General features: G+C 42.0%; 1 protein-coding gene across 1 annotated transcript in view; it reads left to right on the forward strand.

The window, feature by feature from the left end:
• The first annotated feature begins 258 nt into the window (after positions 1–258).
• The window catches only part of GPR176 (G protein-coupled receptor 176), a 105,531-nt gene continuing 88,347 nt past the window's right edge, over positions 259–17,442 (forward strand). The window contains exon 1 of the mRNA XM_069732384.1: positions 259–989. Coding sequence (XP_069588485.1) covers positions 794–989 — 196 coding nt within the window. The 5' untranslated portion in view covers positions 259–793. The remainder of the gene's footprint in view (positions 990–17,442) is intronic.

Below are 17,442 nucleotides of genomic sequence, written 5' to 3' on the forward strand. Positions count from 1 at the left end.
TGACTAGGGCAACCGTCAAAAACATATCTACCATTAGCAGAATATGTAGGTGACGCAAAAGGAATATGGGCAGAAAAACTAAAACTAATTATGTGACATCTATAAGCTTTACAATAAAATGAAAGATTATTATTTAAGGATTCGGCTCTCGTTGTCTGACACATTGGATTTCTCGTGACTCCCAAGGCATTTTGGGATTGCAGTTTCCTCATCACAGAAGGCAAAACAAAAATCTGGACTGGAAGCATCTATACCCATGAATTGGAGCTAGCTGTAGGCAGCCTGCATGCTGTATGCAGACTCTGATCACTGCCTTGCTTTTCTAGGTGGGAAGAGACATCATCTCATCTAAAGGATTCTCTGCTTTTGTTCCTCAGGATCTGGCTTTGTGACTGATTCTACATTTTCTCCTTTCCAATCAGTATCTCAGACTGTAAGGACAAAAGAGAGGAGGAGAACTTGTGCTAGAGATTCAGAGAGGGACCAGAGAAGCAATGAGATTCAGGGTCAGCTGTTTCTCCCCCCCTTCTCTTTCACAGGCATCTGACATGTTCTTGTATTGGAGATGTTTGCTGGGGCTGAAGAGCAGAGAAAGAGGCTTGTGTTCTTCTTGCCATGCAAAGAGCCAGACAGGCTAAAGCAAAGATGCATTTTATGTGGACATGTCAGCTAATTATTCTGAGATGGGCGCACAGAGCCAGGGAACCTACAGAGCTATGGGCTTCAGACCCTTGATTCCTGGACCAACAGCTAGAGGAGAGCAAGTGCAGCAAATGCAATAGGTGACGGAAGAATGGCCATGGGTTATAATGGCAGCCTGATCTTTAGAAATAGGAGCGAGATTGGAATTTTCCAGGCTGAAGCCTTTGAAATCAGGAACATATCTCATTCACAAGTCCTGTGGAGCAACCTCAGCAACAGTGATGGGCTGAGCTACAGACATTTTACCATAAGCGTCCAAGTAATCATTTTCATTGGGTCTCTGTTGGGTAAGTTCTGTATTTGAGATACATAAATTGTATCTCTAGATCATAAATGTAATAGTTCTGTCCGTTATTATTATTTATTAGGTTTTTCTTATATAGCGCCATTAATTCCACAGCACTTTTACTGACATTCACTGTCCCCATTGGGGTTCACAATATAAATTCCCTATCAGTATGTCTTTGGAGTGTGGGAGGAAACCCAAGCAAACACAGGGAGAAGATACAAACTCCTTGTAGAGGTTTTCCTTGGTGGAATTTGAACCCAGGACCCCATCTAAATCAGAATCATTATCTAAGGTTGCATGAGACCAAGATAAATCTGCTGTCTTGGCCATAATTTAGAGTAAATTTTGTATTTCCATTTTTTGCCACTTGATATAAATATAATTGAAGTATTGCACTTGTTTTTGTCAAACATTTTTCAAAGGAAACACCTTGTTTTATAGGATATAGCATCAGAGAGACAAAGGTTTAATATTATATTTATAGGATGATTCATTGGATATAATGGAGCGTTAGGATTTTTTTACCGGTATTCCATCCATTCTGCGCCATCTTTTCATAAACCCATTAAATATTTATGGATTATTATACAACCATACTCGCATCCATCAATATTATGTTACTGGATTGCTGCAGTCTTCTGGTTCTAACCATTACTTGAGAGATTTGTGATCAAGATTTTGGACAAGATTGTATTCAGACCATAAGAGACTTGCTGTAAAGTCACAGTATGAGGGTTCACATTAGGGTACCTTAGGTTTTAGAAGAAAAACTAAATTGCTCCAATATCTTTTTGTGTTGCCAACTGTTTGATCCTATTCCTACTTGACAATTTCACAGGATCTGTATCACACACATCAAAAAGACTTTCTGTAGCTACAGAATTAAAGATTTCTGGGGTTAAAAAGTGATCATCCTCCTTCTGATTTCATGTCTAAATCCAAATCATACACAATAGTGTCCACAGATACGGCCAATATTTTACTTGATCGGTATCAATCAAATGTTATCGGGGAAATCCAACTTTTCTGTTGGAGAAAATGAGGTTGAACATGTCGAATGTCAGCTTTCAAGATATTTTGTTCCTCTTGGAGATAAGCTTATCGCACTGTACTCATTGAAATAAATATAATGGGCCGATCTGAAGTTGCATGTTTATGGGGAGTTGGGAAGGATGGCTGGCAGACAGACAGGCATTCAGCCAGCAGGTATTTTATATGTACGGCCAGTATCACATGCATGGGAAGCCATACTTTGGTCTGCATGCTACTCCCTTAGCTGGGCATTACAGAACCTTAGAGAATCAAGTTATCCATGTGTCGAAATCCAGGTTAAATCATGGCAGCAAGGCTGAGGGAACACACTGTCTTTCTATAGCATAAAACCAGAGACGGCAAATATCACGTGGCTTGCATCCATAAAAGTTGCATTGGACTATCGCACAACAAAATTGGGGTTGAAAAAAAAAAAGTGAGCTGGCAAGTTGCGAGACGATTTCTATTGAATCTGGTGTGACTAAAGTCACCAATATCTCAAATTAAATGTCATATGTACATTTGTTAAAGGGGTTGTCCAGGCTTGGGGTTCAAGTCTGCATTCCCTCTACATGACTGCAGACTTGTGAATCCCCACAGTGTGCACACTGCGATCTGTCAAGAATCTCTGGTGCCACCAATGGGAGCAGACAGGTGCATGACAACAAGTATAGCATTGCATGCATGTGATCACATGCCGACTAGACATGCACGGCCTTGCTCAATACAAGTAATTTGGGCGAGGCTGTACACGTCAAATCGGTATGTGGCTGGAAGTGTGCAAATCGCAAACATACAGTCTCATGACCACCCACTCCCAGTGCTGAAGAATCCTGACAGCATGCACTGTGCGCTCTGTGATCATTCACAAATATGCAGTCACACTGAGTGATTGTAGACTTGAGCCCCAAGCTGAGACAAGCCCTTTAAGGGCAGATAGTAATTATACGACGGCACATGGAGCTACTATGTCTTTATATTGCAACTTAGACACTATGTGCTACTGTATTGTTCTGCTGTATGGAAGATATGGTTATAATAAGGCATCTGCTGAAGCATCCAAGCAATACAGAATGTGGCTAAAATATCTTTGTATGAAATTTCAGGCATATGGGGGTACATTGTAGGTGTTGTATTAATGCTCTGTACAACCTGAAGCCCTAAACAACAGCTCAGCCTATAAAATATGTATATCTATTGAATACTGGTCAGACAGTACTGTAGGCTACAGTAAATCACCCATTCCAGCTTTCCAAGAATGCAAAATTATTTCCAGGACTTATTTTCACTCCAATTTTGCTATAGAATGGTCAATCTTTTACATACAAGGGTACGTACACACGACGTCTTTAAGAGGCCAGAAGACCCGCCTAGGCGCAGCTACTTCAGGAAAATGCTGACAGTCTTTCTCCTGAAGCCTCTTTGCTTGCGGTTTTGCCGTCGTTTTGTCGCAGCTCCACTGATGTAGTTGTTTTTCCTTAATTTGCACTATAACTAACGAGAAGCTTGTTATTGGAAAATACCCGAAAAATGAACAAGCTAAAGGGAGGTAACATAAGACTGAACATGTGCACAGCATTGTCGTTTTTACATTGCTGTACAGCATGTCCATTTTTTTGCGGCAGGTTTTCGGCTTTTTTAGGCTCTTTCCAGGAAGAATATGCTTCAAAAAAATGTCTTGTGTGCATAACCCATACAATTCCTTTAATCCAGCATTAACCACCCACAGTGGTTGGTTCTTTGACCATGCTGAGGTCCATTGCTCAGTGTAGTAATGCAATATGTTAGAGCAAAAAAAAAAACAACAACATTTTATTAAAAATGTATGCATTATATTAAAATCCTGTTAGATGCTCTCTACCAACAGACTATTAAAAGGGAAGCAGAGTCATAAACTACATACAGTTGCAATTACAATTATTCAACCCCTATTGAAAATCATAATGATATTAGCAAAAGATACAAACTTTCTGCTGTTTGTAATAAACTCATGAATAAAGCAATTTAAATACTTGAACATAACTAAAATAAGAAGTGGTTTCTCCAAATTCAATTCTCCAAAATGCCACATTTATTGACTACTGCAGTCTCAGAACTATTCACCCCTTCATCACAAGTGTCTTTGTGATTATTCATGAAGAAAAACAGAAAGTGGACCCTCTGGACCGTGACGACGATCCCCTCATGGACGAGCTGGCCTGATGGAGCGCCCCATATACAGGGAGAGTTAGGGGCAGGCCCGTGAGGGACTATCGCCACGGAGGCTGGAGGACCAGGACGAAATGAAGAGAACAAAGGAAACACAGGACCAAAGGGAGAGGAGGAGGTACAAGACTGGCAGGAGCGGAAGAGACACAGGATAGGCGAGAGTACCACAGAGAAGCAGAACTACAGAGGCTCAACACTGTAAAGGCACGGTACTGCAAAAAGGACTGTTGAGACACAGGGGTGGCGAGTGGACTGGTGAGACACTGGGACGACAAGTGAGGCTACTGAAGCACAGGACAGCAATAGGCACAGGAATGGCGAGAAGCTCAGCAGCGGCACAGGACTGTAGAGACACAGGAAATGGCGAGTGAAGCAGCAGAGATACTGGAATGGCGAACGTGGCTGCAGAGATATAAAGTGAGAACCGAGGTCAGGAAGCTAGGAGTACACGGAAAGGCGTACGGCCAAGAGCACTTGTAGGCACAAATGATCATCAGGCACAGAGGGGCGGCAGGAAGCGGTTTACATACCAGCGCGAAGAGCACTTCCTGGTAACAGTCCTCCAGGATGATAGAGGACAAGAAGGAGAGCCAGCAGGAAGATTAGAAGTGCTCGCGCGCAGTGCTGAATCTGGCGTGCGCGCGCGCCCGACGAGCAGCAAAGGCCGGGAGCGAGCGCAGTGGGGAAGACACCACAGGAGAGGAAGCGTGCCGGAACGCCGAAGGCAGGTGAGTATGACAGGGCGTGGGAGGCGGCAGCGGCATGACAGTCTTTAGTACTTAGTAGAGCACCTCTGGCTGTTATGACCTGCTGCAAACTTGATTCACAGCCAGACACCAACTTTTGGGAGCAATTCTGAAGACTTCTTCATGGACAATGACCTCCAGTTCACAACTATTCTTAGGATTATGTGCTTTAACTGTCTTCTGTAAAACCCATTAAAGATTTCCTATGGAATTGATGGCAGAGGAATGACAGCCACTACAGATTCTTCCAGCACTTGAAACCACACCTTGGTGGACTTTGAGGTACGCTTGGGGTCATTGTTCTGTAGAGTTTCAACTTTCTCACAGAAGGTATGATGTTTTATTCTAGGATTTCCTGATACTTTATTGAATCCATCTTGCCTTCCACGTGATACTAATTTCCAGTGCCAAAGGAAGCAAATATGACCCAGAGCATCACCTTGCCATGCTCACTGTAGACAGGGTGCTCTTTTCATGGTATGCTTCATCATTCCTCCTCCTCCAGAGATTATGTTGATCCATAGGTTAGGAAAGCTAGTTGTGTTTCATCGCATCTTATTTATTTATTGCAAATGAGTTTTGGCAATGACTTCTGCTTTTGAACGTGTACATCTTGAAGTTCAGACATGGAGACCTTCAACATTTAGTGTGTAAACTGAAATCGGAGTTCCTGCTGCCACCAAGTCTTACTGTAGGACTTTTGCAATGACTCTAGGGTTTTTGACCACCTGCCTCCTCAGAACTCTGATAGTTTCCACTTTCTACAATATCTAGGTAGTGTAGTCCATGTTCTTTTAACTTGCAACTGGATCTCTAGGAACATTCAATGCCTTTGTATCTTTTTATATCTTTTTTCTTGTATGTGCAAGGCAATGATCTCTTCTCTTAACATTTTTGAAGACAATCTGGACAATGCAACAATATTAATGAACAATTGGACATTGCCCATGAGGACTGTGCTAAGATTTGTAAGCAACACTGCCAAATGCTGGCGTCTGGTTATACATCACGTTTGCAGATGGTCAAGGGGATCTGCTAAGTACTTATAGATGCTTTTCATGAAGGGATATAATAATTCTAAGCTTGCATTTGTCATTAACCCCTTAACAACCAGAGGTATTTTTGCTTTTGCATTTTTATTTTTTGCTCCCCTTCTTCTCAGAGCCATAACTTTTATTTTTTGGTCAAAATGGCCATGTGTACTTTTGAATAACATCATTGGTTTTAACATATCGTGTACTGAAAAATGGAAAAAAAAATCAAAATGCGGTGAAATTGCAAAAAATGTACAATTCAACAGTTTTTTTTGTTTTGCTTTTTTATTATGTTCATTAACCCCTTTACCCCCAAGGGTGGTTTGCACGTTAATGACCGGGCCAATTTTTACAATTCTGACCACTGTCCCTTTATGAGGTTATAACTCTGGAACGCTTCAATGGATCCTGGTGATTCTGACATTGTTTTCTCGTGACATATTGTACTTCATGACAATGGTAAAAATTATTTGATAGTACCTGCGTTTATTTGTGAAAAAAAACGGAAATTTGGCGAAAATTATGAAAATTTCGCAATTTTCCAACTTTGAATTTTTATGCAATTAAATCACAGAGATATGTCACACAAAATACTTAATAAATAACATTTCCCACATGTCTACTTTACATCAGCACAATTTTGGAAACAAAATTTTTTTTTGTTAGGGAGTTATAAGGGTTAAAAGTTGACCAGCAATTTCTCATTTCTACAACACCATTTTATTTTAGGGACCACATCTCATTTGAAGTCATTTTGAGGGGTCTATATGATAGAAAATACCCAAGTGTGACACCATTCTAAAAACTACACCCCTCAAGGTGCTCAAAACCATATTCAAGAAGTTTATTAACCCTTCTGGTGCTTCACAGGAATTTTTTGAATGTTTAAATAAAAATGAACATTTAACTTTTTTTCACAAAAAATTTAATTCAGCTCCAATTTGTTTTATTTTACCAAGGGTAACAGGAGAAAATGGACCCCAAACATTGTTGTACAATTTGTCCTGAGTATGCCAATACCCCACATGTGGGGGTAAACCACTGTTTGGGCGCATGGCAGAGCTCGGAAGCGAAGGAGTGCCATTTGACTTTCAATGCAAAATTGACTGGAATTGAGATGGGACGCCATGTTTCGTTTGGAGAGCCCCTGATGTGGCTAAACATTGAAACCCCCCACAAGTGACACCATTTTGGAAAGTAGACCCCCTAAGGAACTTATCTAGAGGTGTGGTGAGCACTTTGACCCACCAAGTGCTTCACAGAAGTTTATAATGTAGAACCGTAAAAATAAAAAATCATATTTTTTCACAAAAATTATCTTTTTGCCCCCAATTTTTTATTTTCCCAAGGGTAAGAGAAGAAATTGGACCCTAAAAGTTGTTGTACAATTTGTCCTGAGTACGCTGATACCCCATATGTGGGGGTAAACCACTGTTTGGGTGGATGGGAGAGCTCGGAAGGGAAGGAGCGCCGTTTGACTTTTCAAAGCAAAATTGACAGGAATTGAGATGGGACGCCATGTTGCGTTTGAAGAGCCACTGATGTGCCTAAACATTGAAACCCCCCACAAATGACACCATTTTGGAAAGTAGACCCCCTAAGGAACTTATCTAGAGGTGTGGTGAGCACTTTGACCCACCAAGTGCTTCACAGAAGTTTATAATGCAGAGCCGTAAAAATAAAACAAAATTTTTTTCCCACAAAAATTATTTTTTTAGCCCCCAGTTTTGTATTTTCCTGAGGGTAACAGGAGAAATTGGACCCCAAAATTTGTTGCCCAATTTGTCCTGAGTGCGATGATACACCATATGTGGGGGGAACCACTGTTTGGGCACATGGGAGGGCTCAGAAGGGAAGGAGTGCCATTTGAATGCAGACTTAGATGGAATGGTTTGCAGGTGTCACATTGCGTTTGCAGAGCCCCTAATGTACCTAAACAGTAGAAACCCCCCACAAGTGACACCATTTTGGAAAGTAGACCCCCTTAGGAACTTATCTAGATGTGTGCTGAGCGCTTTGACCCACCAAGGGCTTCACAGAAGTTTATAATGGAGAGCCGTAAAAATAAAACAAAAATTTTTTCCCACAAAAATTATTTTTTAGCCCCCAGTTTTGTATTTTCCCGAGGGTAACAGGAGAAATTCGACCCCACAATTTGTTGTCCAATTTGTCCTGAGTGCGCTGATACCCCATATGTGGGGGGGAACCACTGTTTGGGCGCATGGGAGGGCTCGGAAGGGAAGGAGCTCCATTTGGAATGAGGACTTAGATGGAATGGTCTGCAGGTGTCACATTGCATTTGCAGAGCCCCTAATGTACCTAAACAGTAGAAACCTCCCACAAGTGACACCATTTTGGAAACTAGACCCCCTAAGGAACTCATCTAGATGTGTTGTGATAGCTTTGAACCCCCAAGTGTTTCACTACAGTTTGTAACGCAGAGCCGTGAAAATTAAAAAAAAAAATCTTTCCCCCCAAAATTATTTTTTAGCCCCCAGTTTTGTATTTTCACGAGGGTAAGAGGAGAAATTCGACCCCAAACGTTGTTGTCCAATTTGTCCTGAGTACGCTGATACCCCGTATGTTGGGGGAAACCACCGTTTGAGCGCACGGCAGAGCTCGGAAGGGAAGGAGCGCCATTTGGAATGCAGACTTAGATGGAATGGTCTGCAGACGTCACATTGCGTTTGCAGAACCCCTAATGTACCTAAACAGTAGAAACCCCCCACAAGTGACCCCATATTGGAAACTAGACCCCCCAGGGAACTAATCTAGATGTGTTGTGAGAACTTTGAACCCCCAAGTGTTTCACTACAGTTTATAACGCAGAGCCGTGAAAATAAAAAATCTTTTTTTTTCCCACAAAAAATATGTTTTAGCCCCGAGTTTTGTATTTTCCCAAGGGTAACAGGAGAAATTGGACCCCAAAAGTTGTTGTCCTATTTGTCCTGAGTACGCTGATACCCCATATGTTGGGGTAAACCCCTGTTTGGGCACACAGGAGAGCTCGGAAGGGAAGAAGCACTGTTTTACTTTTTCAACGCAGAATTGGCTGGAATTGAGATCGGACGCCATGTCGCGTTTGGAGAGCCCCTGATGTGCCTAAACAGTGGAAACCCCCCAATTATAACTGAAACCCTAATCCAAACACATCCCTAACCCTAATCCCAACAGTAACCCTAACCACACCTCTAACCCTGACACACCCCTAACCCTAATCCCAACCCTATTCCCAACCGTAAATGTAATCTAAACCCTAACTGTAACTTTAGCCCCAACCCAAACTGTAGCCCTAGCCCTAGCCCTAACCCTAACCCTAGCCCTAGCCCTAACCCAAGCCCTAACCCTAGCCCTAACCCTAACCCTAGCCCTAACCCTAGCCCTAACCCTAGCCCTAGCCCTAGCCCTAACCCTAACCCTAGCCCTAGCCCTAACCCTAGCCCTAACCCTAGCCCTAACCCTAACCCTAACCCTAACCCTAGCCCTAACCCTAACCCTAGCCCTAAACCTAACCCTAACCCTAGCCCTAACCCTAGCCCTAGCCCTAACCCTAGCCCTAACTCTAACCCTAGCCCTAATGGGAAAATGGAAATAAATAAATTTTTTAAATTTTTCCCTAACTAAGGGGGTGATGAAGGGGGGTTTGATTTTCTTTTATATCGGGTTTTTTAGCGGATTTTTATGATTGGCAGCCGTCACACACTGAAAGACGCTTTTTATTGCAAAAAATATTTTTTGCGTTACCACATTTTGAGAGCTATAATTTTTCTATATTTTGGTCCACAGAGTCATGTGAGGTCTTGTTTTTTGCGGGACGAGTTGATGTTTTTATTGGTAACATTTTCGGGCATGTGACATTTTTTGATCGCTTTTTATTCCGATTTTTGTGAGGCAGAATGACCAAAAACCAGCTATTCATGAATTTCTTTTGGGGGAGGCGTTTATACCGTTCCGCGTTTGGTAAAATTGATGAAGCAGTTTTATTCTTCGGGTCAGTACGATTACAGCGATACCTCATTTATATCATTTTTTTATGTTTTGGCGCTTTTATACGATAAAAACTATTTTATAGAAAAAATAATTATTTTTGCATCACTTTATTCTCAGGACTATAACTTTTTTATTTTTTTGCTGATGATGCTGTATGGCGGCTCGTTTTTTGCGGAACAAGATGACGCTTTCAGCGGTACCATGGTTAGTTATATCTGTCTTTTTGATCGCGTGTTATTCCACTTTTTGTTCGGCGGTATGATAATAAAGCGTTGTTTTTTGCCTCGTTTTTTTTTTTTTTTTCTTACGGTGTTTACTGAAGGGGTTAACTAGTTGGCCAGTTTTATAGGTCGGGCCGTTACGGACGCGGCGATACTAAATATGTGTACTTTTATTGTTTTTTTTTTTTATTTAGATAAAGAAATGTATTTATGGGAATAATATTTTTTTTTTTTTCATTATTTTGGAATATTTTTTTTTATTTTTTTTACACATTTGAAATTTTTTTTTTTTACTTTTTTACTTTGTCCCAGGTGGGGACATCACAGATCAGTGATCTGACAGTTTACACAGCACTCTGTCAGATCACTGATCTGATAGGAGTGCAGGCTGCTTCACAGTGCCTGCTCTGAGCAGGCTCTGTGAAGCCACCTCCCTCCCTGCAGGACCCGGATCCGCGGCCATCTTGGATCCGGGGCTGGAGGGAGCAGGGAGGGAGGTGAGACCCTCGCAGCAACGCGATCACATCGCGTTGCTGCGGGGGGCTCAGGGAAGCCCGCAGGGAGCCCCCTCCCTGCGCGGTGCTTCCCTGTACCGCCGGCACATCGCGATCATCTTTGATCGCGGTGTGCCGGGGGTTAATGTGCCGGGGGCGGTCCGTGACCGCTCCTGGCACATAGTGCCGGATGTCAGCTGCGATAAACAGCTGACACCCGGCCGCGATCGGCGGCGCTCCCCCCGTGAGCGCTGCCGATCGCATATGACGTACTATTGCGTCCTTGGGAAGTAAAGCCCACCCCACATGGACGCAATAGTACGTCTAATGGCAGAAAGGGGTTAAATGCTAAAACTGACCTGCCATTATGATTCTCCAGGTCACTACGAGTTCATAGACACCAAACATGTATAGGTGCCTTTTAGCTAAGTGGTAAAAAAAAAAATCAAAATTTAGTTTTAAAAAAATTGCGCAATTTTCCAATACCCATAGCATCTCCATTTTCCATGATCTGGAGCTGGGTGAGAGTTTATTTTTTGCGTGCCGAGCTGACGTTTTTAATGATACCATTTTAGCGCAGACATGATCTTTTCATCGCGCATTATTGCATTTTAATGCAATGTCACAGCAACCAAAAAACGTAATTTTGGCGTTTTGACATTTTTTCTTAGTTTTTGCATGCTTCAATAGTCTCCATGGGAGACTATAAGCTGCCATAACCTGATCAGATCAGCTACATATAGGCGGTGATCATCGCAGGTTCTACAGGCGATCATACAGGTGATGATCTGTATGTAGCAGAATTACTCACTTGCTATGAGTGCCAACCACCAGGCTCATAGCAATCTGGTAGTAACACCCATAGAGGTCTGCAGGAGACCTCTGGTTGTCATGCCACGTGACGGGGGTCACAGATAGGTGGATTTCCAGAAGCGCATGTTTGACAGCAACATTTAACGAGTTAATAGCCGCAGTTGGATCGCAATTCCACCTGCGGATGTTCCGGGCACATGTCAGCTGTTCAAATATATATATATATATATATATATATATATATATATATATATATACCGTATATATATATACTGCTCAAAAAAATAAAGGGAACACTAAAATCCCACAACCTAGATATCACTGAATGAATTATTCCAGTTGTAAATCTTTAGTCATTATATAGTGGAATGTGTTGAGAAAAATAAAACCGAAAAATGATCAACGTAAATCACAACTAATATCCCATGGAGGTCAGGAGTTGGAATGATGCTCAAAGTCAATGTGAAAAATGAAGGCTGATCCAACTTCAGTGGAAATGCCTCAAGACAAGGAAATGATGCTCAGTAGTGTGTGTGGCCTCCACGTGCTTATATGACCTCCGTACAATGCCTGGGCATGCTCCTGATGAGGAGGCGGATGGTCTCCTGAGGGATCTCCTCCTGGACCTGGACTAAAGCATCCGCCAACTCCTGGACAGTCTGTGTGGCAATGTGACATTGGTGGATGGTGCGAGACATGATGTCCCAGATGTGTTCAATCAGATTCAGGTCTGAGGAATGGGCGGGCCAGTCCATAGCTTCAATGCCTTCATCTTGCAGGAACTGTTGACACACTCCAGACACATGTGGTCTGGCATTGTCCTGCATTAGGAGAAACCCAGGGCCAACTGCACCAGCATATGGTCTCACAAGGGGTCTGAGGATCTCATCTCAATACCTAATGGCAGTCAGGATAGCTCTGGTGAGCACATGGAGGGCTGTGTGGCCCTCCAGAGAAATGCCACCCCACACCATTACTGACCCACTGCCAAACCAGTCATGCTGAAGGATGTTGCAGGCAGCAGATCACTCGCCACGGTGTCTCCAGACTCTGTCACGTCTGTCACATGTGCTCAGTGTGAACCTGCTTTCATCTGTGAAGAGCACAGGGCACCAGTGGCAAATTTGCCAATCCTGGTGTTCTGTGGCAAATGCCAAGCGTACTGCACGGTGTTGGGCTGTAAGCACAACCCCCATCTGTGGACGTTGGGCACTCTGACCATCCTCATGAAGTCAGTTTCTAACCGTTTGTGCAGACACGTACACATTTGTGGTGAGCTGGAGGTCATTTTACAGAGCTCTGGCAGTGCTCCTCCTTGCACAAAGGCTGAGGTAGCAGTCCTGCTGCTGGGTTGTTGCCCTCCTACGGCCCCCTCCATGTCTCCTGGTGTACTGGCCTGTCTCCTGGTAGTGCCTCCAGCCTCTGGACACTACGCTGACAGACACAGCAAACCTTCTCGCATTGATGTGCCATCCTGGATGAGCTGCATAACCTGAGCCACTTGTGTTGGTTGTAGAGTCCGTCTCATGCTACCAGGAGTGTGAAAGCACAACCAACATTCAAAAGTGACCCAAACATCAGCCAGAAAGCATTGGTACTGACATGTGGTCTGTGGTCCCCACCTTCAGAACCACTGAGTGTGTCTTGATAATTGCCAATAATTTCCATCTGTTGTCTATTCCATTTGAACAACAACATGTGAAATTGATTGTCAAACAGTGTTGCTTCCTAAGTTGACAATTTGATTTCACAGAAGTTTGATTTACTTGCAGTTATATTCTGTTGATTAAGTGTTCCCTTTATTTTTTTGAGCAGTGTGTGTATGTATATACGTATATACAGTATATATATATATATATATATATATATATATATATATACATATATATATAGACTGTATATATGTTTTCAAGAATATTTGAGGCCATGGATCGATTATATGTCCATTTTGCAAGGCGACGAGAAAATCTTGCCATGCGGATGTCACAAGGATACTTTGATGAGAAAAAAAAAATCGCATCCTCGCAATGCTCTCGGATGACATACGGATCACTGTTCAGGAACATTTCTGCGAATCTCGGCCGTGAAAAATGGATGGATTTTTTTTATACCTTATGTGTGCTCCAGCCTAAGGGAAAGTAAATCAATATGGTCTCACCCACTTGGTATTACAGGCATTTCTCAGTCTAGATTATCTACCCTAAATGATCTTTCTCCCCTCTTCAAGACAACACACTCTGCTGAGCCAACCCAGCTGCCTATTATTAATCCGGTAAGACATGGACTGGTGTGTGAGAGTGACCTCTCCCACCAGGTTCTTTTGGGCGCTCCCAAATCCTGGACCCAAAATCCAGTCAAAATAAAGCCCATCTCACGTAACACATTACTGCCATCCAGAACTTTACCTCCTGCCTTCTTACACCACCAATATTACAAATAGTGCACAGTAGGTGTGAGCACAGTTACTGATTTTGCAGTGGGGATCAAGATTTTAAAATTACCCCTGAGTAAGGGATTGGAGTAGAAGCTACCGTACATTAATTTTTCTCCTGTGATATGACAGCCTTCATAATCACATGCCAAATAATGAAGTATTTATGAAGTATTGCCCGCATTCATTCAATATATTCAATTTACAATGGTATTTACTTGGCTCAATTTAAAGTAAAGCCGCCATCAACTTGTAATTAACAATAGCGGCATAAGCGATTAGCTGAAAGAGAAACTCAATGGTGTGAATAGTTTCATTGTAAATTGCTGGTTCTATAGGCCAGAGTGAATTGCTAACTATTCCATAAAATTGTGGCCCATCTCTAAAATACAGTACACCAGTGCTGCATGCTCTGTGGCATTGTCTGCCAGTGCCATGGCAAGTGCTCGTCTCGGTACTACAGAGAATGGCTTGATTTTATTAGCACCGTACTGTAACGGACCATGAAGGAGCTTCAGATTTGAACATAGAAAGTGATTCACCAGCTTTCATCAGCTCGGTCTGTGGTTATAAATTACTGCATGACAAGACCAAAAGCTTCTCCTACAAAATTATACAGAATCAACACCAAAGTACCTTAAGAATATCACAGAAAACCCAGCACTAAGATGAGAGACGAGGGTATGAATGATTTAACTTTGTAAAAAGAAAGGCAACTTACAGATAAGGTTAAAAAAAAGAAGAAGCTGTATTTGAAGTAAATCAAAAGCACATCACACTCAGTCATCTCAGGTTTTGAGGGCTGTGAAACCTTTTTTTTTTTTAATAAAACCAAAGAATTGAGCCGTAGCAAAAGTTGGTAAACGTGCGATGCGTATGTGCATGTTCACACTGTGAACCACCATTTCTAAGAAAAAACCCAAGAAAAAAAAGAACATATACCCTACAGTTATTAAATAAGTAAGGAGCAATAGTGCATGGAAATAACAGCGTACCTAGCCAAGTATTAAAGCCTTATGTACATTGAGGTCAGCTGACACAAAATAAGAGCGGAGCAGGACAGGGGCCCCAACTGTTCAGACACTCGTCCATGGGAAAGTATATACAGTGCCTTGCAAAAGTATTCGGCTCCCTGGAACTTTTCAACCTTTTCCCACATATCATGCTTCAAACATAAAGATACCAAATGTAAATTTTTGGTGAAGAATCAACAAGTGGAACACAATTGTGAAGTTGAACGAAATTTATTGGTTATTTTAATTTTTTGTGGAAATTCAAAAACTGAAAAGTGGGCCGTGTAATATTATTTGGCCCCATTAACTTAATACTTTGTTGCGCCACCTTTTGCTGTGATTACAGCTGCAAGTTGCGTGGCGTATGTCTCTATCAGTTTTGTACATCGAGAGACTGAAATTCTTGCCCATGCTTCCTTGGCAAACAGCTCGAGCTCAGTGAGGTTTGATGGAGATCGTTTGTGAACAGCAGTTTTCAGCTCTTTCCACAGATTCTCGATTGGATTGAGGTCTGGACTTTGACTTGGTCATTCTAACACCTGGATACGTTTATTTGTGAACCATTCCATTGAAGATTTTGCTTTATTGCTTTATGTTTGAGATAATTGTCTTGTTGGAAGATAAATCTTTTCCCAGTCTCAGGTCTTTTGCAGACTCCAACAGGTTTTCTTCAAGAATGGTCCTGTATTTGGCTCCATCCATCTTCCCGTCAATTTTAACCATCTTCTCTGTCCCTGCTGAAGAAAAGCAGGTCCAAACCATGATGCTGCCACCACCATGTTTGACAGTGGGGATGATGTGTTTCAGGTGATGAGCTGTGTTGCCTTTACGCCAAACATATCGTTTGGCATTGTTGCCAGAAAGTTCGATTTTGGTTTCATCTGACCAGAGCACCTTCTTCCACATGTTTGGTGTGTCTTCCAGGTGCCTTGTTGCAAACTTTAAACGACACTTTTTATGGATATCTTTGAGAAATGGCTTTCTTCTTGCCACTCTTCCATAAAGGCCAGATTTGTGCAGTGTACGACTCATTGTTGTCCTATGGATAGACTGTCCCACCTCAGCTGTAGATCTCTGCAGTTCATCCAGAGTGATCATGAGCCTCTTGGCTGCATCTCTAATCAGTCTTCTCCTTGTTTGAGATGAATGTTTAGAGGGACGGCCGGGTCTTGGTAGATTTGCAGTGGTATGATAATCCTTCCATTTCAATATGATCGCTTGCCCAGTTCTCCTTGGGATATTTAAAGTTTTGGAAATCATTTTGTATCCAAATCCGGCTTTAAACTTCTCCACACGGATTTATACGGAGACTTGATTACACACAGGTGGATTACATTTATCATCATTAGACATTTAGGACAACATTGGATCATTCAGAGATCCACAATGATCTTCTGGAGTGAGTTTGCTGCACTGAAAGTAAAGTGGCCGAATAATATTGCACGCCCCACTTTTCAGTTTTTGAATTTCCACAAAAATTTAAAATAATACATTTGGGCCGCACGGTGGCTCAGTGGTTAGCACTGAAGCCTTGCAGCGCTGGAGTCCTGGGTTCAAGCCCCACTAAGGACAACATCTGCAAGGAGTTTGTATGTTCTCTCCGTGTTTGCGTGGGTTTCCTCCCAAATTCCAAAGACATACTGATAGGGAATTTAGATTGTGAGCCCCAACGGGGGACAGCAACGATAATGTGTGCAACCTGTAAAGCGCTGCGGAATATGTTAGCGCTATATAAAAATAAAGATTATTATTATTTATTTCGTTCAACTTCACAATTGTGTTCCACTTGTGGTTAATTCTTCACCCAAAATTTACATTTGGTATCTTTATGTTTGAAGCATGATATGTGGGAAAAGGTTGAAAAGTTCCAGGGGGCTGAAAACTTTCGCAAGGCACTGTAGATGACATGCCTAGATAAAAAGGTGGGCCATGCCCCTGTTCGTGCAAAGTACAAGAAACTACAGCAAAACCAAAGAAAGTAGCCGGAGTATAAGATGGTGTATGTGCAAAGATTTTTTTTTTTAACCGCAACGCTTTTGAAACCTTGATTTTTTTTACAGTGTTTTTGTCAAGCTTGTAAAAAGTCTAAGAATTGCATGTTTTTTTTTAGCAGGTTACCATTTTTTTCTTGACTTCTCCATCACCTTTATGCTTGTTAACGTGCTTATTTGTCCTCTAGAGTGGCCTTTTGGTAGAAAACATAAAAAACACATATGTAGAGCATGCATACTGTGCTTGTAGTAGAAAAAGAAAGTGGTGAAAAAAGACCCCACAAAACAGAAATGTTTTCTTTTGCAAAAATAAGAGTACTGTAGTTGCAAAAAAAAAACCATGTAAAGTCACCTAAGCATATGTGCAAATGTTATTGCAGTATTTGGTGCAGAAATTTCTGTACCATTTCTGCATCTCTTGGTAGGAAAAATGCTGCGTAAAATAGGTGCATTTGCCACATTCTTTTTATACATGCTT

Source organism: Ranitomeya imitator, chromosome 1 (genome assembly GCF_032444005.1).
Source record: "Ranitomeya imitator isolate aRanImi1 chromosome 1, aRanImi1.pri, whole genome shotgun sequence".
NCBI classification, from domain to species: Eukaryota; Metazoa; Chordata; class Amphibia; order Anura; family Dendrobatidae; genus Ranitomeya; species Ranitomeya imitator.